General features: G+C 47.3%; 1 protein-coding gene across 1 annotated transcript in view; it reads right to left on the bottom strand.

Moving 5' to 3' along the window:
* Positions 1-26,641, bottom strand: part of RNPS1 (RNA binding protein with serine rich domain 1) — a 170,817-nt gene that overhangs the window by 90,450 nt on the left and 53,726 nt on the right. Inside the window, exon 2 of the mRNA XM_086941298.1 lies at positions 24,675-24,830. Coding sequence (XP_086797424.1) covers positions 24,675-24,830 — 156 coding nt within the window. The remainder of the gene's footprint in view (positions 1-24,674; positions 24,831-26,641) is intronic.

Here is a 26,641-nt window from a genome sequence, read left to right as displayed (position 1 = left end):
TTTCCCATTACCATGCGTGCGCTGCTTAAACATTCTATTATTGCATTCTGGGATTTGAAGCCCTAGTGGCTCCATTTCAAAATAACACGTTATCATATATCGTTTCTAAGTGCTGTAATTAATTTATGTTAGTAGTATATAGCTTTATGGCACCCAATTTACTTATCATGTGTACAGACTCAGGAGGTTGTTTTTTGGAAAATGGAGTGAGCACACCGGGTTATGTGTACTCGTAACTCATGAGTAAATTAGACATGTATTTTATAATAACTCATTTTCCACTCATAGAGATCTGATTGATGTTATTTATTCTTTATGCATCTTTGATATTTCTTCTTTGTAGTTATGTTTCTAGTTTTTCTTTTTTTCTCCTTATTTTATCTTTTTTTTATATATATATACTTTCACTTTTTTAGTTTACAAAATACATTTTTACATCCAGAACATTGGAATAGTTTCACATAAAATCTGTTTCATTTAAAACAACATCATCTCTGTTTGAAACTTAATATAAACGCAGAATTAGTTCCTTCAACGCGTTTCGGCGGTCGCCTTCCTCAGGAAATCTGCCTTGTTCTTTGCTATAATACCCGTGGCTTATTTATAAGAACTTTGGACACAAGACGGATATATACCCAAGTACAGTCAAAGATAACCTACACTTGAGAAACAAAGGCCCGGTTCCATGTCAAATCCGGTACAATTGCAAAAAATAAATCTATTGGAAGCCACGACGTCCTTATAAATAAGCCACGGGTATTATAGCAAAGAACAAGGCAGATTTCCTGAGGAAGGCGACCGCCGAAACGCGTTGAAGGAACTAATTCTGCGTTTATATTAAGTTTCAAACAGAGATGATGTTGTTTTAAATGAAACAGATTTTATGTGAAACTATTCTAATGTTCTGGATGTAAAAATGTCTTTTGTAAACTAAAAAAGTGAAAGTATATATATATATATATATATAAAAAAGATAAAATAAGGAGAAAAAAAGAAAAAAAGAAAAACTAGAAACATAACTACAAAGAAGAAATATCAAAGATGCATAAAGAATAAATAACATCAATCAGATCTCTATGAGTGGAAAATGAGTTATTATAACATACATGTCTAATTTACTCATGAGTTACCAGTACACATAACTCGGTGTGCTCACTCCATTTTCCAAAAAATACTTTACCTTGCTAGGGTTCATCCTTTAAGGCAGGGGCCCCACTTTTTCTACAAAAACAGACTCAGTAGGTTGGCCCGGCCTTATCAGAAATCAAACTCCTCTGGCCAATAGCGTTTCCCTCAGCAGCGATCACTCAACTCCCCAGGGAAGAAGTTTTCGATGAGGGAAGAAGTTATAAAAATGGGGTAACAGGTGCAATTGCGCTAGAGTTCAGTGGTCCCCAAATGGCGTGAAAACAAGGGCATTAAAGTCAGCAGCACTTACTTTTCGAGCTGGTGTATGAATGGCAATACCAATTTTAAATTAGCTAACACTGGACTAGTGTTATATATGATTTGTGATCTATTTGGGTTAAATTCACAAATTCCCGCCGCCAGAGATTCTGCTGATAGCATGTATATTGACTTGTAGGCCAACAACGTTTTTATTCGGTCAAATGAAACACAAGACAAGAAAGAGCCTTTGAGCACTGGTGACAAAGGACCATCGCCTGGGGATTCCACAGAACAGGCCCTGGATATCCGTGTCCGTAGTTTCCTGCTCAGTTTTGTCACCGAGATACAAGCAGGTGCCTGTATACACTACTACCAGTGCCAAGGAACAAAGTAAACATTGTAGTTCAGTCATGTTTTAAATATAATAATCTGGTTTATTTGCATTGCTCTAATTCTGCCTCCCCCTTTCACGGGATGTTTGCTGTAGCTACTGGTGCGCGTGGCAACAAGATTAAGGCAACAAATTATTCTGACTAACATTTGTCTACAACAGAGGCTACTTTTTAAAGCTGCAAATTATTGCTAACTGGCAGCTAAGCCAAAACAGCAGATTTCTAAAAACGTGTTTTTACAGAACACTTCTTATCCAACTTCTGCCGTTTTTAAACGCTGAAAAATAGAGTGGGACAGAGAGAAAGATAGAGAGTGAGAGTGGGTGAGAGTGAGAGAGACAGAACGTGCAAGGGGGGCAGAGACATCGTTATGGACAAAAAGAAACTGACAGCGAGAATGAGAGACAGAGAGAGCAAGAGATAGACATGAGATTAAGTCACCTCTAGATAGAGACTCGATATACAGAGCAAGAGAGAACAAGACAGACGAAGAGAGAAAACAAGCGTAAGTCTTTCAGAGGGCAAACACCTGAGTTCTAAAAAAAGATTTCCTAAACAAAGAGATCCAACTGAGAGAAAAAAAAAACCACAGTGAGCGTAACCCAGAGATCCAGAGGGAAATGAATGACGTAATGAGCAATGATATTTCCAGTGTTGAAAGGCAGCGAGTTGTGTGTGCTATTAAGAAGAACAAGGGTCCTCAGCAATTTGAAGTAACAAAATATTATAATATAGACCACAATAGGCTGCTATATATTTTCCTTGTCCAGCCGGACAGGGAATTTATTATAAATCAATTCAAGTATATGAGTTTAAATACATTTAGCAACAAGCAATTCTTGCAGTAAGGCACAGTCCTGTACCGTACTGGAGAGTTAAGAGTAGAGAGGAGGGAAATAACAGTAGAAAATGAAAGAAAAAGGTTCTTTAGGCAAAAAGGAATGAGCAATCTGGGTGCTGTTTGGAATCAATATGAACAGTATTTCCCAGAGTAGCACATAAAGCAAACAGTGTACAATGGTCAACAGTATGTCTATTACAAGGAGTAGACGTTTCGATCCCGTGCTCAAATTAAAATAGGATCATCTTAAGGACTTGAACATTGTAATTGCCTGGTTATTTAATATATACGCCTGTTAGGGGAAAAAAACAGGAGAAAAGAACAGAAACACAATGTGTTGTGAATTACAAGAGGTCAGCATAACCGCGTTTATCATCATTCGGATTCGCAGTGATGAGGTGCCATTGTTACTATTTATTGAAGTGACAATGATGTTCGGTGCATAATCAATGAAGGCGGGGAGGTGGGATAGACGTGGGCGAGTAGTAGCTGGTGCCTCTGTGGTTGTGAGGAGGAAGCCAGCGTGACCGATTGCGAAGTATGGCAATGGTGGTTCAATTGGCGCTCTTTCTGGCGTGCCGGGTCGGCAGCAGATATTAGAGATAGTGAGCAAAGCCTGCTGACCGTCGCGTGTGGACTTCGATAGGTAACCGTCTGTGAAAGTCATAATGAAGCGAACGGTGTGGGCTCTTCATGCTGTGTCGGGTCGACATCAATTGTAGAAAAATGAGGCAGTGAGCGTGTTGAACTAGTGGAAGCATCAACTACCCGACGAGTGAACAGTGCGAGGGTTTTCGACGAGTGAGAGCATACCTTCGACGAGTGAGAGCATACCTTCGACGAGTGAGAGCATACCTTCTAAGCGGGGAGAGATGGGGCCCAAGGCGTTCTGTGAGGGCTGGGGCACAAACAATGGTGCTCTTGGAGGAATTGCGTCTGATGACGCTGGTGATACTACAATGAGAGGGAGGGGTTAGCGATATTGAATGATCTAGAACTAGGAAAAGGTGATAATGGAGGGTTAATTCATACCAACAGCTTTAGGGGGATACGGATTTCCAGTCTCTTCAGTGTGGAAAATCTTGACATCGCGGGCTTGAATGCTTTGCTGGTTCAAATGCGGTCGGTAGAACACGATCCGCTGGGAAAAACAAGGGAAGAAGGTATTGGATGGTGTCAAGTATACATCTGGGGAGCTCGCACTTGCAGGCAATGGACTTACCAGGTTTAAGACAATTTTCTGAGTAGGAGCTGGCCACGATGAGACTTCGCTTTCCGGTCCTCGCTGGTTAGGGAGCCTACTGTGTGTGGGAGCCATAATGGTTTTGTCTCCTGTAGTCATGTGACTACGTCACATGACAACGCGCTCTTGCGTGTGGTTTGCACTGGGGGGCTAGAGGGCGCTTAGGCGGCCATATTGGAATGGTTTACAATGAAGGAGCTGGGTGATGTTTTAGCCCTGTTGTACGTAGGGCTGGTCACTTAGAATTGGTAAATATTTAAAACCGGTTCATATTTAGGGGTAAAAATTGGATTATTAAAAAAGGGGAGTGATAGGCTTACGGCGCAAGTGACTATGGCACGTTGGGGGGCTCGTTCAGTTTAGGTGCTTTGGGGCACGACAGAGCCATGAAACCATAGCGTGTTAGTAAGTGAATTAAAAAACAAACAAAAAAAAAAACGGCGCAGTGAATTGTTCCAAAAGTGACTAGTGACATGATACATTCAAAGATTTCAATGCCAACATCAAGAAACAGGACCTTCCTTGTCCGACACATTCTTATTTGTAGCTGTGTATGGTCAACCAAGCCATGTTAGACCTTAGGTTGAATGGAAAAACAGGGTGTTGCAGAGTTTTGGACCTTGCAGAGTTTTGGACCTTGTAAAGTTTTGGATTCCTATAGAAGGGTTGTCCAGTCCTCACTTCTATTTAATCCGGTCTGGATGATGTTGAACTGGATTATGGTCTTCAGTTCTTCTTGATTCAGGAGTTGGGCCAGGTTGCCACCTCTTTGTGGTAATTTGACGACTTTGAGGATTGTCCACTTGATGTCATCTGCCGTGTGGTTCAGTTCTGAAAAATGCTCTACCAGTGGGGCATTAGGTGTGCCGCACCTGATGCGACTCCTATGTTGGCAGATACGAGTCTTTGCTTTTTGAGTTGTCTGGCCCACATACATTTTCGGACAAGGGCAGAGTATTGCATAGATAACATTGCAGGTATTACAATTGGTCAGGGATTTCATTTCAACAGTGGTGCCATTATGACTGCAATTACGTGCCTCAATTGTAAAATCACAAACATTACAACATCCACATTTCACATGGCCTACGAACAGTGGTAGACCCCAGTTGGATTCAATCGTTGTTTTTGGAGTGGGGGCTGGTAGGGCTGCTCTAATCAAATGATCTTTCAGATTCTTACTCTTGTGGAAGGCGAACAGAGGCCTTTCTAGGTTAATTGGACCTGCATTTATTGTGGGCCAGTGCCTTAGGATTGATTTTTCTGATTTTGTTTGAGACAGGGGAGAAGGTGGTTACACAGGCTATCCTCTCAGTCTTGTCACGCTTTTTAGGTGTTAGTAGAACTTCGCGTGGGCAATACCAAGCCCTTTTGGATGCAGTTTTGACCAGCCGTCTAGGATAGCCACAGCTTTTCAGTTTGTTTGCAAGGATATTGGCTTTCCTAAAGTAGTCTGTTTTTGAAGAGCAATTTCGCCTTATCCTCAAGAATTGAGAGTATGGCAATGAATCTTTCAGGGCCCTAGGGTGGTTGCTGTTGTTGCTTAGGAGAGTGTTGCGTTCTGTGGGCTTCCTGTAAAGGCATGTCAACAGCTCTCCTTCATTGTGAAAGATAGTTAGATCTAGGAAGCAAATTTGTGTTTTGTCGTGGGCTAGAGTGAAAGTCAGGTCTGCACAGTTATTTAGCCAGAGGAGGAACAGGTTCAATGTGGCAATATGGAGCTTCCAGATCAAAAAAAATGTCGTCTATGTAGCGACGCCATAGTACTATTCCTGGTAGGAAGGGGTTACCATCCGCCAAGATGGAACTGGTCTCAAGTGCATCCATGAAAAGAATAGCCAAATTGGGAGCGAAAATTGCTCCCATGGAAGTACCCTTTATTTGCTGGTAAAATGCATTGTCAAATGTAAAGAAGTTTCTGGAGAGGCATAGTTCCAGCAACTGAAGAATGAATAGGGTAGGGACCCTGTGTGGTCGAGGGCGAGAGTCAAGGGTTTTTTGGATGACAAGTAGAGCCGCTGTCTGAGGGATGTTAGTATACAGCGACTCTACGTCCATGGTGCAGAGTGTGTTAACTGCTTGGTCAAAGGGAAAGTGTTCCACCAAATTAATCATCGCCATGCTATCCCTTACATAGCAGGCTGTGGATGGCACAAATTATTTAATGAAGAAGAAGTCGACATATGCTCCTAATGGTTCCAAAATTGAACCGCAGGCTGAGACAATTGGTCTACCTGGGGGTTTATCAATGTTTTTGTGCACCTTGGGGAGAGTATATATAACCGGTAGGCGCAGACTTTTTACATTGAGGAAGATGTATTCCTTTTTACTCAAGTACCCCTCGGCACATGTGTCCGAAGTGAGTTTTAGAATGATGTCCTGGATATCTTTGGTTGGATTGCACGGTAGTCTTTGGTAATGATCTGTATTACCAAGTTGGCGTGGGATTTCGCCTTTATATGAGTCAATATCCTGGAGTACAATTCCACCTCCTTTGCTGGCACTCTTTATTATAAGCGATGTATTGCTTTTCAAAGTGCTTATAGCGTCCTTTTCCGGACGGGAGATATTGTATGGAATGTACAATTTTTTCTTTTCTAAATCACACAGATCTTTTTGAACTAGCTTTTCGAATGTTATGATCTCAGAGGGGATCATACTGGCAGTGGGGAGGAATGCGGACGGGGGACGGAAGGGTGTGTTTGAGGTAAGAGAAGGTGAAGGGTGTAGTTGAAAGAAGGCTTTCAACCGGATCAATCTGAAGAATCTTAATAGTTCTGTCTGTAATTCCATGAAGTGGGACGCACAGTAGGTACAAAGGATAAGCCTTTTTTCAGAAGTTCCAATTCTGTGTCCTGTAATGTGTGCTTCGATAGGTTGAAAATCGGTATTATTTCAGGTGGGGAGGTTTGAGGGGCGGGCAAGTAAGGGTCAATTCTTGCATCATACTCTACCACTGGTAGAAATTGTTCCTCGTCTTGCGCTCGCCTGGAGCATTGAACCATCATTGTGGTTTCTTTACTCGTCCTCTCTGGGGGGTGTTTGGTTGGCCTCTGGATAAAAAATTGGACCGGGCACCCCCGCCGAGGGTTACTTCCTCCTTCACCTGGGACTGAACTGTCAGATGAATCCTCTGAAGTGTCAGAGAATCCGACTAAATTCTGGCGTTTATTGTATCTGCCCCAAGGTCTACTATTCGGATTGAAATGTGGCCTGTTAGTATAAAAATCCTTGTGTAGATAGGGGTGGGTGTTTTCGGTATTATATGTCTTAATATCTTTCTCGATTTTATTTGATTTCTTATTTTGTTCAATCCGGTGAAAGTCTGCCACTGTCTTTTCAACTTGGTCGAGTAATTTTTTGCACTCTGTAGTTGGATCGGACTCGTTAATTTGTTTCAATATGTCAGTAATTTCTATTTCTAGTGTTTTAAGTGTTTCTGTTGCTATGTCTATGCCAAGTGCGAGCCAGTGCCTGGAACACGTGGTCCCAATATAGCTAAAGTTGGAGATATACTTACGGTTGTCCGTAAAGATACCTGGAATATTGCGGACTTGTAGACCAACAGGTATGACTTCAGCCTTCAAGTAGTCCGTTAGCATTAAAACCATCAGCTGTAGGCGGACCTGTTTCTTTTTAAGTTTCTCTAGTTGGTCAGGCAGGGAAGTGTTGGTCACAGTAGGAACGTCTGGGGTGTCAGATAATAGAGAGGGCCCAGAGCATAGGTGTTTAATATAATTGGCGGTATACAGCGGGGCATGAGCGGACATCTCTTGTGACGGAAGAGAAAGGGGGGTAAGGGGATGTGTGTACTAGGGCACTAGGGCGGCCGTCCTCGTGTAACGAGGCTTGAAGGTTAAAGAAACCCCTGCAATCCAGCAATTGCGCTCAAGTTTTTTAAGTAAACAAGGGGGGCCCGATCGGTAGCTGTGGACCATGGGTATCAGTTATTAAGAAGAACAAGGGTCCTCAGCAATTTGAAGTAAGAAAATATTATAATACAGACCACAATAGGCTGCTATATATTTTCCTTGCCCAGCCGGACAGGGAATTTATCATAAATCAATTCAAGTATATGAGTTTAAATACATTTAGCAACAAGCAATTCTTGCAGTAAGGCACAGTCCTGTACCGTACTGGAGAGTTAAGAGTAGAGAGGAGGGAAATAACAGTAGAGAATGAAAGAAAAAGGTTCTTCAGGCAAAAAGGAATGAGCAATCTGGGTGCTGTTTGGAAAAAATATGAACAGTATTTCCCAGAGTAGCACATACAGCAAACAGTGTACAATGGTCAACAGTATGTCTACTAAAAGGAGCCGACGTTTCGATCCCGTGCTCAAATTAAAATGGGATCATCTTAAGGACTTAAACATTGTAATTGCCTGGTTATTTAATATATACGCCTGTTAGGGGAAAAAAACAGGAGAAAAGAACAGAAACACAATGTGTTGTGAATTACAAGAGGTCAGCATAACCACGTTTATCATCATTCGGATTCGCAGTGATAAGGTGCCATTGTTGCAATTTATTGAAGCGACAATGATGTTCGGTGCATAATCAATGAAGGCGGGGAGGTGGGATAGACGTGGGTGAGCAGTAGCTGGTGCCTCCGTGGTTGTGAGGAGTAAGCCAGCGTGACCGATTGCCAAGTATGGCAATGGTGGTTCAATTGGCGCTCTTTCTGGCGTGCCGGGTCAGCAGCAGATATTCGAGATAGTGAGCATAGCCTGCTGACCCTCACGTGTGGACTTCGATAGGTAACCGTCTGTGAAAGTCATAATGAAGCGAACGGTGTGGGCTCTTCATGCTGTGTCGGGTCGACATCAATTGTAGAAAAATGAGGCAGTGAGCGTGTTGAACTAGTGGAAGCGTCAACTACCCGACGAGTGAACAGTGCGAGGGTTTTCGACGAGTGAGAGCATACCTTTGACGAGTAAGAGCATACCTTCTAAGTGGGGAGAGATGGGGCCCCGAGGCGTTCTGTGAGGGCTGGGGCACAAACAATGGTGCTCCTGGAGGAATTGCGTCTGATGACGCTGGTGATAGTACAATGAGAGGGAGGGGTTAGCAATATTGAATGATCTAGAACTAGGAAAAGGTGATAATGGAGGGTTCATTTATACCAACGGCTTTAGGGGGATATGGATTTCCGGTCTCTTCAGTGTGAAAAATCTTGACAGCGCGGGCTTGAATGCTTTGCTGGTTCAAATGCGGTTGGTAGGTATAACACGATCCGCTGGGAAAAACAAGGGAAGAAGGTATTGGATGGTGTCAAGTATATATCTGGGGAGCTCGCACTTGCAGGCAATGGACTTACCGGTTTAAGACAATTGTCTGAGTAGGAGCTGGCCACGAGGAGCCTTCGCTTTCGGGTCCTCGCTGGCTAGGGAGCCTACTGTGTGTGGGAGCCATAATGGTTTAGTCTCCTGTAGTCATGTGACGACGTCACATGACAACGCGCTCTTGCGTGCGGTTTGCACTGGGGGGGCTAGAGGGCGCTTAGGCAGCCATATTGGAATGGTTTACAATGAAGGAGCTGGGTGATGTTTTAGCCCTGTTGTACGTAGAGCTGGTCACTTAGAATTGGTAAATATTTAAAACCGGTTCATATTTAGGGGTAAAAATTGGATTATTAAAAAGGGGAGTGATAGGCTTACGGCGCAAGTGACTATGGCACGTTGCGGGGCTCGTTCGGTTTAGGTGCTTTGGGGCACGACAGAGCCATGAAACTATAGCGTGTTAGTAAGTGAATTAAAAAACACAACGCAGTGAATTGTTCCAAAAGTGACTAGTGACATGATACAATATGATACATTCAAACATTTCAATGCCAACATAACTAAACATTTCAATGCCAACATCAAGAAACAGGACCTTCCTTGTCCGGCACATTCTTATTTGTAGCTGTGTATGGTCAACCAAGCCATGTTAGACCTTCGGTTGAATGAAAAAACAGGGTGTTGCTCATTTTTGGACCTTGTAAAGTTTTGGATTCCTATAGAAGGGTTGTCCAGTCCTCACTTCTATTTAATTCGGTCTGGATGGTGTTGAACTGGATTATGGTCTTCAGTTCTTCTCGATTCAGGAGTTGGGCCAGGTTGCCACCTCTTTGTGGTAATCTGACGACTTTGAGGATTGTCCACTTGATGTCATCTGCCGTGTGGTTCAGTTCTGAAAAATGCTCTACCAGTGGGGCATTAGGAGTGCCGCACCTGATGCGACTCCTATGTTAGCAGATATGAGTCTTTGCTTTTTGAGCTGTCTGGCCCACATACATTTTCGGACAAGGGCAGAGTATTGCATAGATAACATTGCAGGTATTACAATTGGTCAGGGATTTCATTTCAACAGTGGTGCCATTATGACTGATATTACGTGCCTCAATTGTAAAATCACAAACATTACAACAGCCACATTTAACATGGCCTACATGCGACACTGTAAGGCTACAAATACTGCCAAGAACTCGCCCGTTAAATGCAAAAAATAATGGAGTCTTGGGAGCCTTGTTGCAACAAGCAATACATGAAACTATCCAAAGAGAATTGGTGGCACGAGGTGGGATCTAACAAGAGAGTCAAATATGATACGATTTACATCACAACACTTAAGAAAGGCATGCTTCAAGTAAGTCATAAAATGGGGCTTGGCGAAGCGGCCGAACAAAATGGCCATTTGGCATTGAAGCTCCGCCAGTCTCCAGCAGCCCAACAGCCATTTCCCCCAGAGATGCAGCCTGAACTTCCTCCTACCTGGCACATTTGGCTGGCTCGGCATGAGCTGTGACTGGCAATACCTCCAAGTCGCAGATCCGTGCCGCCTGAGCCGCCTTCCTGTCACCCGGCGTAACCCGATGCGAAGCGGACGCAAGCCGGAGTTGCAGGCCCTGTCCCGGAACACGCAGCCGGGAATCTGAGAGGACCCACAGCGCACCATTGCTACGGAGGTGAGAGCACCAGGCATGGGTCCACACGAAATACGCTCCCCCCACCCCCGCCTCAAATCTTACCTCCTCCGGGACGCGGTCGCTTAAGACTGCTCCTGACTCGCTCCACTGACTCCCAAAGGCCCCGCCGGGACAGGGAGGCGGCTGCCCGGTCGCTCCAGGTGTGGAGTAGGGGGGGGGGGGAGGCAGGACAGACTTGAGGCTGCGGGCGCTCGGTTGCCCCCTCCTGCCCACACAGCCCAGCATCCTCACAAAGAGACCATAAAGGTCTGGCACGCTGACTCACCAGCCAGAAGCGGCACAGGGCCTACAAGCGCCTCAATCACTTCACGACCTTATACAGAAACTGCAGTGACTTACTCCTGCCTGAAAATTGGCGTGCTGTCTTGCGGCCTCGGCGCCCTTTGCAGTGCATGAGAGTGAAAAACATGGCAGCCGCAAACATCCGAAAATTTTCGGATTCGGGGGCGTGTTCTTGGCTTCTGAGTGACGGATGACGTCACAGGTGGAAAGAACGCCAAAAACACGCCCCCGAATCCGAAAGAGACGGGGCTTGATTGGAGTGATGCCCCTCTCCTCCAATGGCTGGCCTCCGTTTAGGAAGCCAGCCAATGGAGGAGAGATGGAGGAGAGAGGCGGGTTCAAGCCCCGTAATCAAAAACATTAAATCTGGGGCGTGGCCAAGATGGCGTCGGAGTAGGACGCTTTCTCGAGCCTCTCCGACGCCGATCCTGCACAGCAGCTTATAGCGGGGTCCTGAGGCGTTCTACCTGTGCTGCTCGGTTGGCGGAGGCTGCCGCTTGCTGGCGGCGTGTCCCGGTGTCGTCGCCTCGGTGAGGGGTGACCGGCAGGAGCTGTTCGGAGGGAGCCGAACTGAGGCCTAAGAAGCAGCGGCCTCGCGTAACCCGAAGGCCGGAGGAGGCGGAGCGGTCCTGGGCCCTGACGCGACATCGGCGTGGGCTGTGGAGCGGTGAGCGGGCGAGGCGGACTGCGGACCGCACCAGCCGAGAGACGCTTGCTGCTCGGCGCTTGAGGGTGCCTTGGCGGACCGTGCCGGGACTGGAGCCGGCGGGAGTTGTCTGAGGAGCCGGCGACGAGCTTGAGGGCGGCCCCTGCAACCGCCGACAGCGGACGTTGTACACGCGCCCGGCGGGGGCAGAGCGAGCGGATCCCCCCCCCCTCGGTGAGCTGCGGACTGGTGAGCGTACCGGCGGGGGAAGGGAAGCGGAGCTGCGGAGTAGCGTAGCCCAGCACCTCCCTGGGACACACGCCACGCTGGGGCCTTCCATACTTGGGCCGAGTGACTGCGAGTGGCTGGGGGGCCGGCGCATGGTCTTCTACGCGTCGCCAAAACGCGCGTGCAGAGCAACGTGGGTGGCTGGCCCGTGGTAGTGGAGGGGCTTTCATTCTTCAGTGGCCCTGCTGATGGACCTTGTGAAGTGACCTGCTGTCGCGACTGTGGTGCACCCCCCCCGAGGGAAGCCCCGCCGGCGCTGCTACGACCTTCAGCTGTACACTGGCTCCAGAGGGAGTGGAAACTTTGCGGCCTGCTAGCGCAGTCCTGGACAGCGGGACACTTGAACTGCTGCCCACCTGGGTGGGCCCTACTGGCGGCGGCACGCCTGGCGCTAACTTGGAGGTTCTGACGGTGTTCGTCCGGACCTGCCCTTCCCGGTCCTGGGCACTGGTGAGGACACGAGCTGTGGTGGGAGCCCGCGCCGGTCACCAGCCTTAGGGTGTGGGCCTCCCTAGGGCCGGAGGGTCCCCTGAATGCTTGCGGCGTCACTGCGTGGAGGTGGCTTAGTGGGAGAAGAGCCGCGCTTTGGTCGATGCTCTCGTATCGAAGAGGGCGAATAGTGTCTTCAGCGGACCGCCCCGGTGCGGTGCATCGCCGACCCGCATCTTGGCCTCCTGGCTGCGGTTGTCCGGGGCCCAGGTGGCAGTGCGTGGGAGCAGAACACGGCCATGTCCAACTCACAGCGTAGAGGGGGAAAGACGGGGAAGGACGTAGCCCCCAAATCGTCGCAACAACCGGCGTCGCCCGGTGCCAGCGGTTCCTCCAGGCAATTGGACGATGAGGCGCCGGCAACTAAAGCCTTCATGAAGGAACTCTTCGCGACTATCAAAGAAGACATCTCGGAGCTTCGTACCCAGCTGGCCTTGGATCTCAGGGAGGTGCGGAGAGACGTGGATGGGATTGGGGAGAGAGTGGCGACGTTGGAGGACCATGACCTTAGCATTGCGAACGATGTGCACCAACTCCAACAGGATATCATACGCCTTACAGAGCAAAATCTGGATTTGCAAACCCATGCGGAGGATTTGGAGAACCGCTCCAGAAGAAATAACATTCGCATCAAGGCGGTGCCATGGGACGGGGAAGCAGGAGACCTGCGTGGATACGTCCTGGCGCTGTTTCTCCAGCTCCTAGAAGACGAGGAGGTGCGCGACGTCCAGATGGATAGGGTGCACAGAGTGGGGTTGCCCAGGAGAGGCGGGGGTCCGCCGCCAGATATCCTCGTCTGCGTCCATGACTTCCAGCTGAAGGAGAAGATATTGAGGAAAGCGAGATCCACTGCCTCGCTGCAATTCAGGGGCCATCACCCCCAGCTCTACCAGGACCTGGCAGCGACAACCTTGCAGAAACGGAGGGACTTCCGTCCTGTGACCGCCTTTCTCCGGGACCGTGGCATATCCTACTCCTGGGGGCATCCTTTCCGGATCATCTTTAGATGGGAGAACCGGTTGCGACAGATCAATTCCCTGCGGGAGGCGAAGGATCTTTTGGGCATTGAGGACACAGAGCCGTCACAGGAGCCGCGGGGATCCCCATTCCGGAGACGGCGTCGTTCTTCCTCGTGGCACAGGGTGGGCCCATCCCCGGAGCGGCGGCGGCCGGATCCGGCGACTAGTGAGCAGGAGAGGGGAGCCGCGGTGGCTTCGGTGGCCTCCGCCACCACGAATACTTCCCAGATGAGCTCTGGAGCAGCGTGACCCCGGTCTTATGGAGTGGCGTCGGAGGGGCGCTTGGCCTGAGGTCCTCGGGGTACTATGGTACTTTTGGAGGAGACACCCCGGACCTTGGACCTGGGGGTCCCCAGGTGGTCCCCCCTGCCCCAACCCCGGACCAACGGGGAACTTTTGGACCAGGACCTTCTGGAACTGCAGACTGCGTGGTTCAGGTTCAGTGCATTGAGTTGCATTTTGTTATTCTTTGTTCTTGGGGGGGTTAGGGGTGGGATTGTTAGCGCTCTGAACATGGGAGCCATGGCGGGATGTTCTGGGTTGGGGAAGGGAATTCGGGGAGTGGCGGCGACGTTGTGTGACGAGTGTATGTGGAAAGGACCTTTGTCGATAATTTCTTTTGTGATTTGTATATGGTTTGGGGATCTGCCCTCGCTGACCCTTGCGTACCCTGGGAATGTGGATGCCTCACGGGGCCTGCGGAGTGGCCGGGCGGGCCTTCTGGGTTGGTTGTGGCTGGGGTTCTTCCCTAGAGTCCCCGTGCTTCTCTACCTCCCCTGGGCTTGGTTTGTGGAGCGTGTGTGGGTCCGGCGCGAGCACCGTGGCTGTTTGGCTGTGTGCATGGCGTGGAATCTGTATAATCCCTTATGCCTGTCTGCATAGGAACATGGAATGTGAAGGGCCTTAACTCTCCGCAGAAGAGACAGAAACTCTGGAAGTACATCACAGATCACCATCTGGATGTGGTGGCCCTCCAGGAGACCCACCTGGCTAGGAGGGATGAGTTGAGGCTTCGGCAGTTCCCCCTTATCTATAGGGCCTCTGCGGCCACTAAGCACAGGGGGGTGGCCCTACTCTTTCGGGCTTCCCTGCATTTTCAGCCCATGGGGGTGAGGGTGGATAGAGACGGCCGTTGGCTGTTGGTGAAGGGACTGTTACGGGGGCGCTTGTGTACGTTTGCTGTGTTGTATGCCCCTAATGCGGGACAGAATCACTTTCTGCAAGATCTGTTAGACAAGATGGGGGACTTTGTGGAGGGTCATTTACTTTTGCTAGGCGATTTCAATATGGTGTGGGACAGGGGTCTGGATAGCTCTGGAGGCCGCAGGGCGGACACTGGCGTCTTCTCAGACGAAACTAAACGGCAGTTGGGAGACCTCGGTCTGATCGACAGTTGGCGATTTCTCCACACACAGACCAGAGATTACACCTTTTTTTCCAACGTGCACCACTCGTATTCCCGCATTGATTATATCTTGCTGAGTCAGGCTCTTCGAGGGGACGTGCAATTAGCTGATATTTATTTTTCCACTCTCGCTATCGGATCATAGCCTTGTGGTTCTGGGACTGCACTGGGCCACCGGAGGGGATGGTTGGCGCAAGTGGTATTTCCCGGCAGCGCTAGTGCGAGATGAGGTGTCGTGTAAGGCCCTGCGCAAGGCGATTGGTGATTTTTTCCTCCTTAACCCGCCATCGGACACGTCGGTGTATACCACGTGGGACGCGTGCAAGGCCTCCTTGCGAGGCACGTGCCTCGCCCTCAACGCAAATCTGAACAGGCTAAGGCGCGAAGAGAGGGCGGCTCTGGAATTGGAGTTGGCTACTTCAGAGCAGGCCCACAAGGCGAACCCCTCCAGGGTGACCCTTCGCCCCCTGACGGCGGTCCGAGGGAAACTGAGGGCCCATTATAATAACAGGGCGGAATTCACTCTTTTGCGACTTCGACGTACCTCCTACTCCCAGGGCAACAAGATCGGGCGCCATCTTGCCCGGCAGCTCCGGGACAAACGCGAGAAGGACTATATCGGGGGCATTCGTGATCAAGCAGGCTCTGTTCAGCATAGAGACGCGGACAAAGCGGCCATCTTCGGGCGCTTTTATGAGGCACTCTACTCTAGCGACGCTCTCGACCCCGGCGCACAGTCACGATTTCTGGAGGGCCTGTCTCTCCCGAAGGTTTCTAGGGAGTGGAACGAGTCCCTGTCCTCCCCCATAACTCGGGAGGAAGTCTTGGATGCCATTAAAGGCCTGAAGCTGCACAAGGCCCCCGGGCCTGACGGCTACACGGCCCTTTTTTACAAAACGTTTGCCTCTGAAGTATGCGACTACCTGGTCTCCCTCTTCAACGCAATGGCGATTGACAGTAGGTCCACGGACTCTATGGCTGAGGCGTTGATCAGTGTTATTCCCAAACCGGGGAAGGATCCTGCTCTTTGTACATCCTACCGCCCGATAGCTCTTCTCAACCTGGACGCCAAACTGTATTCTTCCATTTTGGCGGGCAGGATGCAAGACCTGATGCCTGCCCTGATCCATCCTGATCAGTCGGGATTTATTAAAGGCAGACAGACCCATGACAACCTACGCCGCGTCATACACCTCATCGAAAAGGCGGAGCGTTTCCGCATACCTGCGGTATTAGTCGGACTCGACGCAGAGAAGGCTTTCGACCGCGTCGACTGGGGGTTTTTGCATCAGACTCTATTGGCCTTCGGTTTCTCGCCTGCTTTCGTGAGGATGGTTGAGGCTAATTACAGTGGGCCCACATCCCGTGTGCTGATCAATGGCCATAGATCCGCGAGTTTTCGCCACTCCCGAGGGACGCGCCAGGGCTGTCCCCTCTCGCCTCTTCTCTTTGCTCTTAGCATTGAACCATTGGCGTTAGCGGTGCGAGACAATGAGAGGATTCTAGGGCTTCCCTTTACGGGCGAGCAGCACAAAATCTCGCTCTTTGCGGACGATGTCTTACTGTCTATCAAGGAACCGGCGCTGTCACTGCCACATGTCCACTCTGTGCTCTCTGCCTACGAGGCAGTTGCGGGCTTCAAGGTTAATTTCGATAAATCTTACATCCTAAACCTGACCCTCTCGGCGGGAGAGGTGCAGACGACCAGGCAGCTCACTCCGCTAGCTTGGGCGACGGACTCCTTGCTCTACCTGGGCGTGCGGTTGACTTCCTCCGTGAACGCCCTGTTCCACGCTAATTTCCCTCCGATGTTTTCTTCGGTGCGGACTGAGATGGATCGTTGGAAGCCTAAATTCATCTCGTGGCTAGGCAGGATCCATGCCCTTAAAATGGTGCTCCTTCCCAAACTATTGTATTTATTTCAGGCTTTGCCTATTCCGGTAGGACTAGACTACTTTCGCCGACTGAAGACCATGATGCTACGATATGTCTGGCAGGGAGGCCGAGCACGACTTCCATTCCATGTCCTGAGGCGTCCACGCTTGGATGGGGGGGGTAGGCTTCCCAGACATGCTTTTGTATTATAAAGCTGCTCAACTGAGGGTCATCGTGGAGTGGTCTCAACAGAAGTCGGAAAAGCATTGGCTCCACATGGATCGTAGCGTTGCGGGCCGCTCCATCTGGGATCTGGCCTGGAAGCCTAAGGCAGACCGCCCCAAGAATGCCTACATTAGCACCCCCACGAGTACGGTGCTGAAGGTGTGGGACACGGTGTGCGGTGACGACCGTTGGACCACGTTCCCGTCCCCATTCACCCCGATTCACTTCAATCCGGCTTTTCCCCCGGCCCTTGCGGAGGGTCCCTTCGACGCTTGGAGGATGGGGGGCTGTAGAGCCCTCACCCACCTGTTCCATGGCGCTGAACCCCTCACTTTCCACAACTGTATGAGGGACTACGGTATCCTCCCGACAGAACGCTTTCGGCATCTTCAACTCCTGCATTGGGCGACGTCGCCTGCCGTGGTAGACGCGGCCACCAGACCCTTGTCACAATTTGAATCCTTCCTTCTTCATACTTCTACCATGAGGGGTACGATTTCTTTCCTGTATAAATTGTTATTAGATTCTACCGTGTCGCCACGACCCCGATATCAAGACCATTGGGAATCCACACTGGGGAGGGACATCTCTGCCGCTGAATGGCGGGCCCTATGGAGAGATGTGACCACACACAATCACTCTACTGACCTCAGAGAAACACATATGAAACTCATCTTTGATTGGTACATGTACCCCGCCAAGTTGCACCGCATATTCCCGGCCACCTCGGATAGGTGCTGGCGGGGCTGTGGGATGCTGGGAGACTTTAAGCATATATGGTGGGATTGCCCCACCATTCAGCCGTTTTGGGCTGAGATTCTGTCCCACATTAGAGACATCTTGGGTTATCCGGTTCCGAATTCCATGGACTTTGTCCTATTAGGACTTAGGGATCCACTGCTTGAACACCAGACCAGGGCGGATAAGCGTGTTATGTGGTTGTGTTTGGGTGCGGCCAAGGTGACTCTGGCGGCAGCGTGGAAGTCCCCATCTACCCCGGCTATTTCCTTGTGGCATGCACGACTGTGGCGTCTGTTGAGCATGGAACGCCTCTCTGACATCTTCCTGGGGAACTTTAAGAATTTCATGTACAACTGGGGCTCCCTGGTGCGATTTCTGTCCCGAGGTTTGCCCTCGGCTGTGTGCCCGTCAACGCTGCGGTCTCTCCATCTTTTCCAGATTTGATCTCCAGAATGTCTGTATTGTTTGCTATGTTTGTTGGTCGCCGCCACTGGGGGGAGGGTGATGTTGGGGAGGGACGAGGGTGGGGGTAGTTGGGGTGAGTGTCTCATGTTCTTCTTCCTTTCTGCCTCTCGCGGCGACTAGCAATGCCTTGGAGAGGGCCACTGGGCCGTGAGCGGAGTTTGGGCAGGCTTGTCGACTTGAGGGTGCCTATGCTGGACTTGAGCCTTATCATTGCCTGCGGACTATGGAACCATACCGCCCTTCCTCTTTGGATGGGCCCTCCCCCCTCTTTTTTGCGCCCCCTGTGTGGGGTTTTGTGGCGGTATGTCGCCTATCTTTCCTCTTCCTTTCTGTTTCCCCTCTTACTGTCTACCCCCCCTTCTATTTTCAACTGATATACTGCAAAATAAAAATTTTACAAAAAAAAAAACATTAAATCTCCAACCGGAGACTTCGCAAGCGCAGCTTTTAGGTCCTCGAACTAACGAGCATTTGCAATGCAATAGGTCCGCATTTGCGAAGGTTTGAGCTTTTGGCGTTTGTGTATTTGTTTGAAATGGAGTAGATGTATGTGGTGTGCAGTGGAATTTTCTGGGTGGAATTGTTAGTTGTGGAATTGTATGGGGTGTAGTGTATTTGTGTAGTGGAATTATGTGGCAATTATGAATAGACAGGGGTGAGATCTAAACAGTGCATATATAGAAAGGAAGATAGAAAGGGATAGGTGGTTTGTGCAGAAAGAGGAGCAGAAAATATGTGGGAAACAGAAAGAAGGGGAGAGCATACCATAGACACATAAAGAGGGAGCTTCTGTGTACACAGAAGACACCCCGATAAGAGGAGATCGAGGTTTTGAGGAACAGAAATATTGAAAAAGCACGGGAAAGAAACTGTCCCTTGAGACTTAGAGTGAACCATATGAGAGAGGCAGGAAGCGTGAGTGAAAGAGTATGTGAGAGAGGAACATGTGGGAGGTGGGGGAGAGCCAAGAGGTGGAAATATGTGGAGTGGGATTGTGTGTTATGGAGTGTAATTATGTATAATGGTATTTTGTGTTGAGTAGTATGTAGTTGAGTTTATTTACTGGTGTGCTGTTAAATTTTGTGGCACGATGTGGAATTGTGTGGTTTGGATTGGTTGTATGTGGTGTTTTGTGCAACTGTTTTATTGAGTTGTATTCTGTGGTTTGGAGTCGAATTATATGGTGTAGATTGGGTATGTGTGAAGTTGATTAGCGTTGTAAATGCAAATGTCTTATCTATGTGTTACTGGAGTGTAGTGGATGTGTGTGGTGTGAAGTGGAATTATGTTGTTTTGGAATTGTTAGTTGTGGAATTGTGTGGAGTGGATTTGTGTAGTGGTGTGTGGCATGGTGTACAGTTGAATTAAGTGGATAGTAATTATTGTGTATTGGAGGTATGCTTAGTGGGATTGTGTTATGGGGTATAATTATGTGGAATGTTATTTTATGCTGTGAAGTGTTATGTAGTAGAGTTTAAACATGTTGTGTTTTGTAGAATTTTGTGGTATGATGTGTGATTATGTGGTGTGTACTGGATGTACGTGGTGTGTTATATAAGTGTGTTGTTGAAAAGAATGATGTCAAAATAGGTGCTGCAGAATGGAAATGAGTTTGAATTGTGTGGCATGTAACTGTAGAGTTAAACTATGCAGATAAAATTATGTGGCAGGGTACAGAGTGTTTTTATGTGGACTGTTGCTTTGTGGTATAGTTTGCTTTTATGTGGTGTGCAATTATGTGGTAGTGAGTTGAGTGTTATGTGGAGTTGAATTATGTAGGGCTGAGTGGTATTATGTGGAGTGTAAATATGCTGGGTGGTGTTGATTTGTGTGTTGGCGGAACTCAGTAACAGTGAGCAGCAGGGTGGCATCACCAGGGAAATGGTGTTTACAAAAGCACAGCAGCCTGCTGTGAGGCTCTGCCTCTTGAAGCCTCATTTAAGCTTCTGCTCTAATTAAGTGGCAATACCCAGTATGATGCATACAAGACCAAAATAGGACGCACAGTATTACGATTAATACGGGTACTCTACACATGGATTAGGAAGAACTTGCTCAAATAACTTTAATTACTAAATTGCCACAGGACCGGAGAGAACAGTAATTTTTTTTTTTTACTTTTGTTGCTGTAAATCCAATATTTTAAGTCAGCAGAAGTTGGTGCGAGAGCGGTACTCCAATTAACCTTAGCTTTCCTGCATTTTTTCAGAACTCTACATGAGCGTTATCTTGATACATGAGAGAACTTGGTTATTTACCATGTAGGCCTCAAACACTGCTCTGAACTAACCTCAGTAGCAAAACATGTATGAGATTTATTAATGTTTTCTTCTTTTTGAGAACAGGAACAATTTGGAATCAGGGCCGAAGCTACAGTTGATGAAGCAGGTCAGGGGCACCAGGGCGCACAGCCTTAAGGGGGCTATTGAAGCGTTAAAATTATTGGTTTTTACTACCCATCAGCGAAAGGGTCATTTCCTTTACACTAGAGAGTATAGCATGCATGTAACTGATTACAATAAACATAAGACCATAGTTTGTAAACCAGCAGTACACGTATTCGCTTTTTTAAAACCCAGACGTATCCTCTAGATGGAGGCCGCAGTGAATGCTAGACCATCATATCCTCGAGGGCTATGCAGAATGACTGTTTGTTGATGTTTTTATACGATAAATATTTTTCTATGAAAAATGACAAACAGGTTTTTAAAAGTTATGTCGAAATCATTACAAAACTGAATTCTGAAAATATCCTCAAGTTACGAATGTGCAGTTCTCTTTACGGTGTCAAACGTGGCTATGAAAATACTAAATTAAATAAGAAAAGTTACATGAAAACTCCTTGCCACCCCCAACAATTCTGAGTTCCCCGTTAAATGCCTTGGGAAATAACAAATAACAATTCTTGACTGTATCTCGCTCTTAGTTAACAAGGCTGACGAGTTACACTCCCTAAAAATCAGAAATAACCCACGGGCCTGGAATAAGGAGGTCCTTTAACATTGGTGTTAAACAAGTCCAGTGAGTTTAACGCAGATTTTAATCACCAGCTCTAAACCAGTGATACATATGGGTTGGTTTCTATTGTCGGTTTGGTGCATGGATGTTTATGTTGTCTGGGGGATGGTGAGACTGTGGGCTCCCGGGGGGGGGACGGGGGGGGGGGGGGGGGGGGGAGAGAATTCCTTAGGGGGAAGAATAATGGTCCGCCTGGGCTGTACTTCTGCCCCAATTTCCTCTCCTTATCTACCTATGGTGTCACCAGGTGTGGCTCTGCACCCAGTACAACTGGGTCCAATATTTCTGGGCCCGGAAATTTGGAGTCTAGAAACCCCAAATCATATGTGTTATTCAGATGGTATCCAAGTACACGTTCCCTGGAAATTTGTAATAGGGCCTTCGGGAAATGCAAAAATGTGCAGTTCATCCCAGCACAAGAAAAAGGCGATCAAAAGTGGAGTAACTATAGCGAAATCAAGACAGCAGTCTGCTATCCAGGGTACTATTAGCCAAAATAGGAGGACTGATACCCAGCTCTGTCTGCGAAAATGTGGAGCTATAGGTACATTCTATCATACAATATGGGAATTCCCGAGGATTCAAATATACTGGGAAACAATCATGACCACAATAACAAAGGTCAGCAGAGCTCCAGTACCACCAGAACGCAAACGGTGTCTCCTACACATATGGGAAGCCACAGACCTTAATCGCAAGGCCAAAGACTGGGCAACTCTGGGCATGACGATAGCAACACATCCAAACACTGGGGCGCACAGACAGCGCCAACATATACAGAATGGTGCAATGACATGGACTGGGCAATGGTAGCTACAAGGCAGTCTATGAGATGTTTTATCAGACGACAGCTGAAGAAACTCAGTACCAAATGTCGGTAAAATTGACAATGGCAATTATGAGGGAGTTGGGCATGGATACTATAGAACTCGGTCCAGAGATGGGAGGGTGGCATGTGACAGAATTTTGTTATAAATGAACATATGTATTGGTAATAACAGCATTTCAGAAATATGCTTAGTTAATACTGATTTGTGATGTAAAATATATCTCTTTAACTAGATGAAGAGAGGAGGGAGAGGACATCTTTAATGTGGTCCAGCACACCCCCTGCCCGAGAAGCAGTATATAAAAAATGCTTGAGGCGGAACAGCACACCAGGATTATTTATGCATAATCTTTCCCTTTATATTTAGCCATCTGTGGTGTGACGTGAACCCACCATTTACTATCAAAACTAATTTTTATGGTGGAATTATCAGCAAACTAAAAGCACCTAAATGAGCTGGAAACAGAGCAGCTAAGCAGACACTCAAACCTTTTAATGTTAAGGTTATTTTGTACAAAATAGGGATTCAAATTATGCATTCCAGAAAGAAGCAGCAGAGGGCACACTTTTTGTTGTTGCAGTTTTTGTATAAAAACATTTGCGGAGCTTCTCCAGCTTCATACTTGTAATCCAACCTGCTCCCAACACCAATGCGCTTCAGCTGTAATAGCTTGCTCACCCCAATTATGTGCATATTAGTTCATCATTTTATAGACTGCGCACACAATTGAGAAGTGTGTCCACAAATAAATGGTCGGTGCTGGGACAAAAATAAATAGGCAGAACATTGCTCAAGGGCAAAAGAATTAAGGTTTTAAAAGAAGTAACTCAAAGGGGTGTGGCTGATGTAATTAAGGGAGTGGCTTAAAATGCCGAAGCTTAAAATCTGTGCATAGCATAGTGAGCGGCCGACTGTTATTTCACTGTTTCGGTCATTACACACAGATATATAATACAACAAATAATATTACACCTACAACAAGCCAGGACTATTGGCTTTATCTGTGGTTGTTAGTTGTGCAAGATAAATAAGCAACAACTATGGCTTTGATGGGCAGTCTGTACCTCCTGTATTTTGTTGAACGGATAGGTTGGGTAGTAAGTGCTATACTGTGCGCTTGCTTTTGACTGAGAGGAAATGACACATCTCATCCCATCCCCCTGCAGGGGAGTTAGAAGGAGCGCTGTAAAAATCATTTCCAACCATTTCCTGGTTAGTGTATGTACACGTGGAATTTTACGGCTGCAAACATGCTTTGGCAAGGGAACCCTAATTAAATATAAAGCTCACAGTCCAATTGCTTACAAAACTCAACACAGGTTTTATGGTTAGTTATTTTTTTTTTTTTAACACGAGGCATACATACATTCAGTCATCATGGAATCCTTCGTTGTGTTTTGCCCATGAAACTAAGCATCAAATTGAGCTTCAGTCGCTATCATGGAGAAAGGCACTTCCTGTACGAAAGGAAATGCTGCTTCTACCTCACCCGGTACGGACGCCGCGTTAATGGAAGTGCATCTTTTTAACAAACATGAAAAACTCGGCGGTAGATGGAAAAACAATACGTATTTAATGGCTGAAAAGCATGAATATTAATTTAGAAATAAAGAAGAGTGTTTGTATCAATCAGTGCAAAAATCTGATTTTACTCAGCGCCAATAAACCATCAGTTAGTTGCAGAAAACAGAACATCTGCATTATGCAAGCAGGCGATACCACCCAGGCACGATAGATGTTAGTATGCTTCTTTATGCGTGAAATCATTACCAAAAACAAACAAACAACAAGGAGCGAGGGGCACGAACCAGGTGCAATGGGAAAAAAAAACAAAGCAGTGCTCACATTAGAAGATGGCGCCCTCAAGCGCAAGTTAACAGTAGTTGATCGATGCTGCTTCCGCCAGAAACGGAAGAAAACGGAAATTACGTGACGGACCACCAGCCAACAAAGAGCACGTTAAGAAGAGCAATGACATATTTCACCAATGGGGAGGGACTAAGAAAAGAGAAATTCAATGGGTGGAGTTTAACTAGCAATGCTGATTACTTAATGCCTTGTAGAGGCAGCGCATGCGCCTCTACAAGACCTAAAAAACTCTATGCAAGACCTAAAAAAGGTACACAAAGGACTACATTCTGGAATGTCAGCTATGCTCAAAATTGAGAGCATTAAATTACCATGTTTTACTATACTTTACAAAAACAACTTTTTTTGTACAAGTAGTTTATCTGTATCTCTTAAATTTAGTCGAGTTAGAGCAGAGTTATTAAATCGTTACTACTGAGCAACCAACTCTAAGTCAGAAATTTGTACTGGATCCGGATTTCAGCATGCTCAAGGAAGAATATTGGTGGCAATAAGGTTTAAGTCATAAGTGATGTGGAAGTAGAGTACAGAGGACTCACAAGAGATTTCAAAAAGCACCCGTGACTTATCAAAGGGCAGCAACTTCCATGAAGCAACCTGCCTGAAAGCATCCCTGGAATGACAGAATTTGCTCACAGGCTGATCAGCCGTGTTTACGGATGGGAAGTTGTGCTGTCAGATCAGTGTGTACCTGCTGCTGCTGCTCCCAGTGGAGGTACTGCGGCGTTTGCGAGTCTTGTCTCTGCCGCGTTCTTTGTCTCCAGATTCCTTGGTCACTGGCTTCTCCTTGGGACGATCTTTAGATTTGTCATCTGAACGGTCCTTGCGTTTTGTTGGAGAGGGAGCCCTGTAAAATACACCAAAAACTCATCTGTCATTAAGTCTAATCACAAATTAAGTTTTGACTTGCAGAGTCCTCGCATATCAAAACAAATGCTCTTCACATGTGAAGTCCCTGCTGTTCCAGCACTGGGACAAGGTTTAGCTCTACCCATTCACTGCAGTACTTACAAGTCACACATCCTGCTGGACCCTGAAGCTACAAATGAATGCTTTGTACTGCAGCATTAGCTGTGTCCTGTGAAAACGCCAGAAAAAAAATGAAACTAGAATGAGGGCATTTAAAAACTAGGTCAGCTGAGATCTAGAACACTCATGAAACTGGGACAGGAGGAATAGATCAACCACAGGACACTAATCTAAGAAAGAGGATAATGTTCCTATGGCAGAAAAGATTCTAAATAAATCGATTACTAAGGGAAGAACGGGTGTCTGGGAGCTTAGACAGCAACACCCAAAAGTAGGATGTTGGGGCATGAATATCCTCTGCATGGTATACAGGTGTGCTCCCCAGCCCAAAGAACCCAACCACATGCGAATCTGGTTCCCCCACCTTTATTTTGAGCCTGGCATCTTCCCAATTTAGCCAGCGCGCAAAAGATGGACCCGGACTATGTCCAATACAAGAGCGGTATTCTGACTTGGAGGGGCACATCAACAGTGACCTCACAGTGGGCAGAGGAGTACCGTTCCTAACCTAGGTGTAGCATATAAAGTGGTAACAGCAGAGCACCGTAGTTTGTGAATCCTTGATATTATCAGTCCATTTTATCTAGGTCCATAAGTGTGGGGAACCGACCCCTCGAGTACAGTTCTCCTGTTCCAAGAAACCCAGAGCCTTGCGCTGACATCACAGGAGTTTGACAAATTGTGTGTATATTATGCATGCATTACAAGTGGTAGTGATGCTCTATGGGTGTATGAGTCAGAGTACTGAAGCCCGTAGGATCAATTTTGTATGCACCCGGTTTATCATAGCACATGATGGATGGTGAGCACACCTTCCCCACAAAGTTGAAGTGTATTGCCTGTATTTCTATAGCTGGAGGGTGAAGAACCAGACACTAAAGTGAGGGGGTGGAAACATGGCTACCAAAAAAATTCCATAAAGAAGCAAGAGGCAGCTGATTTGTTCTGGATGATCACTACCATTAGTTAAATAGTAGGGATCAAGTGTGGGGTGGGGGGCTGCGCTTTGTTGTTCAAAGTGAGGGTGCTCTGGTGCCAGGCCTGCCCTTTTGTCAGTCACGTTACTGCTTTAGTAGGCTAATAAATTCTAAGTGTATAGAACTCACTGTGTGTCCATGTGGCGGGTGCTAATGCCTGGAGCAGCCCCAGTACTACCTGGTGTGAGAAGCATCACTTTATACAAAGGCTGTGCCTGAAGAACAGCGGGGTAAGGACACTTGAAAATAAATGCAACCCTGACCAGTTCTGAAGGTTGAGACTGTGCATCCACACTCAGACTGGAAAATTCAAATAAAAGTGGGATCTAGAGCACCCAACTTTGTTCAAGTATCAAGTTCTTCATGCCCAAGGGAGTACTCTGTAGACTACTTCAAGAGCTGCTGCTGTGTAACCAGGGCTGCTGTCTGCCATATAGGCAGTCTTAAAGAGGTAAGGTGAGGCAGCCTGAAGTCTGCATTTAATGCTGGAGAAGGCAGGGCCTGTCTGACATTGTAGATGTATATTTGGACTGAACCAACCAACATGGAACAGATTTTGAGATGCAGACTTAATATTTAAATCAGACTAATGTAGTACAGAAGGATCAGCATTGGATAACTATAGCAGTACACTGAATTTCCTCATAATCTT

The sequence above is a fragment of the Lissotriton vulgaris genome, chromosome 10, assembly GCF_964263255.1.
Source record: "Lissotriton vulgaris chromosome 10, aLisVul1.2, whole genome shotgun sequence".
NCBI classification, from domain to species: domain Eukaryota; kingdom Metazoa; phylum Chordata; class Amphibia; order Caudata; family Salamandridae; genus Lissotriton; species Lissotriton vulgaris.
The sequence above is the reverse complement of the archived record's forward strand: the minus strand, read 5'-3'. Positions and strand labels throughout refer to the sequence as shown.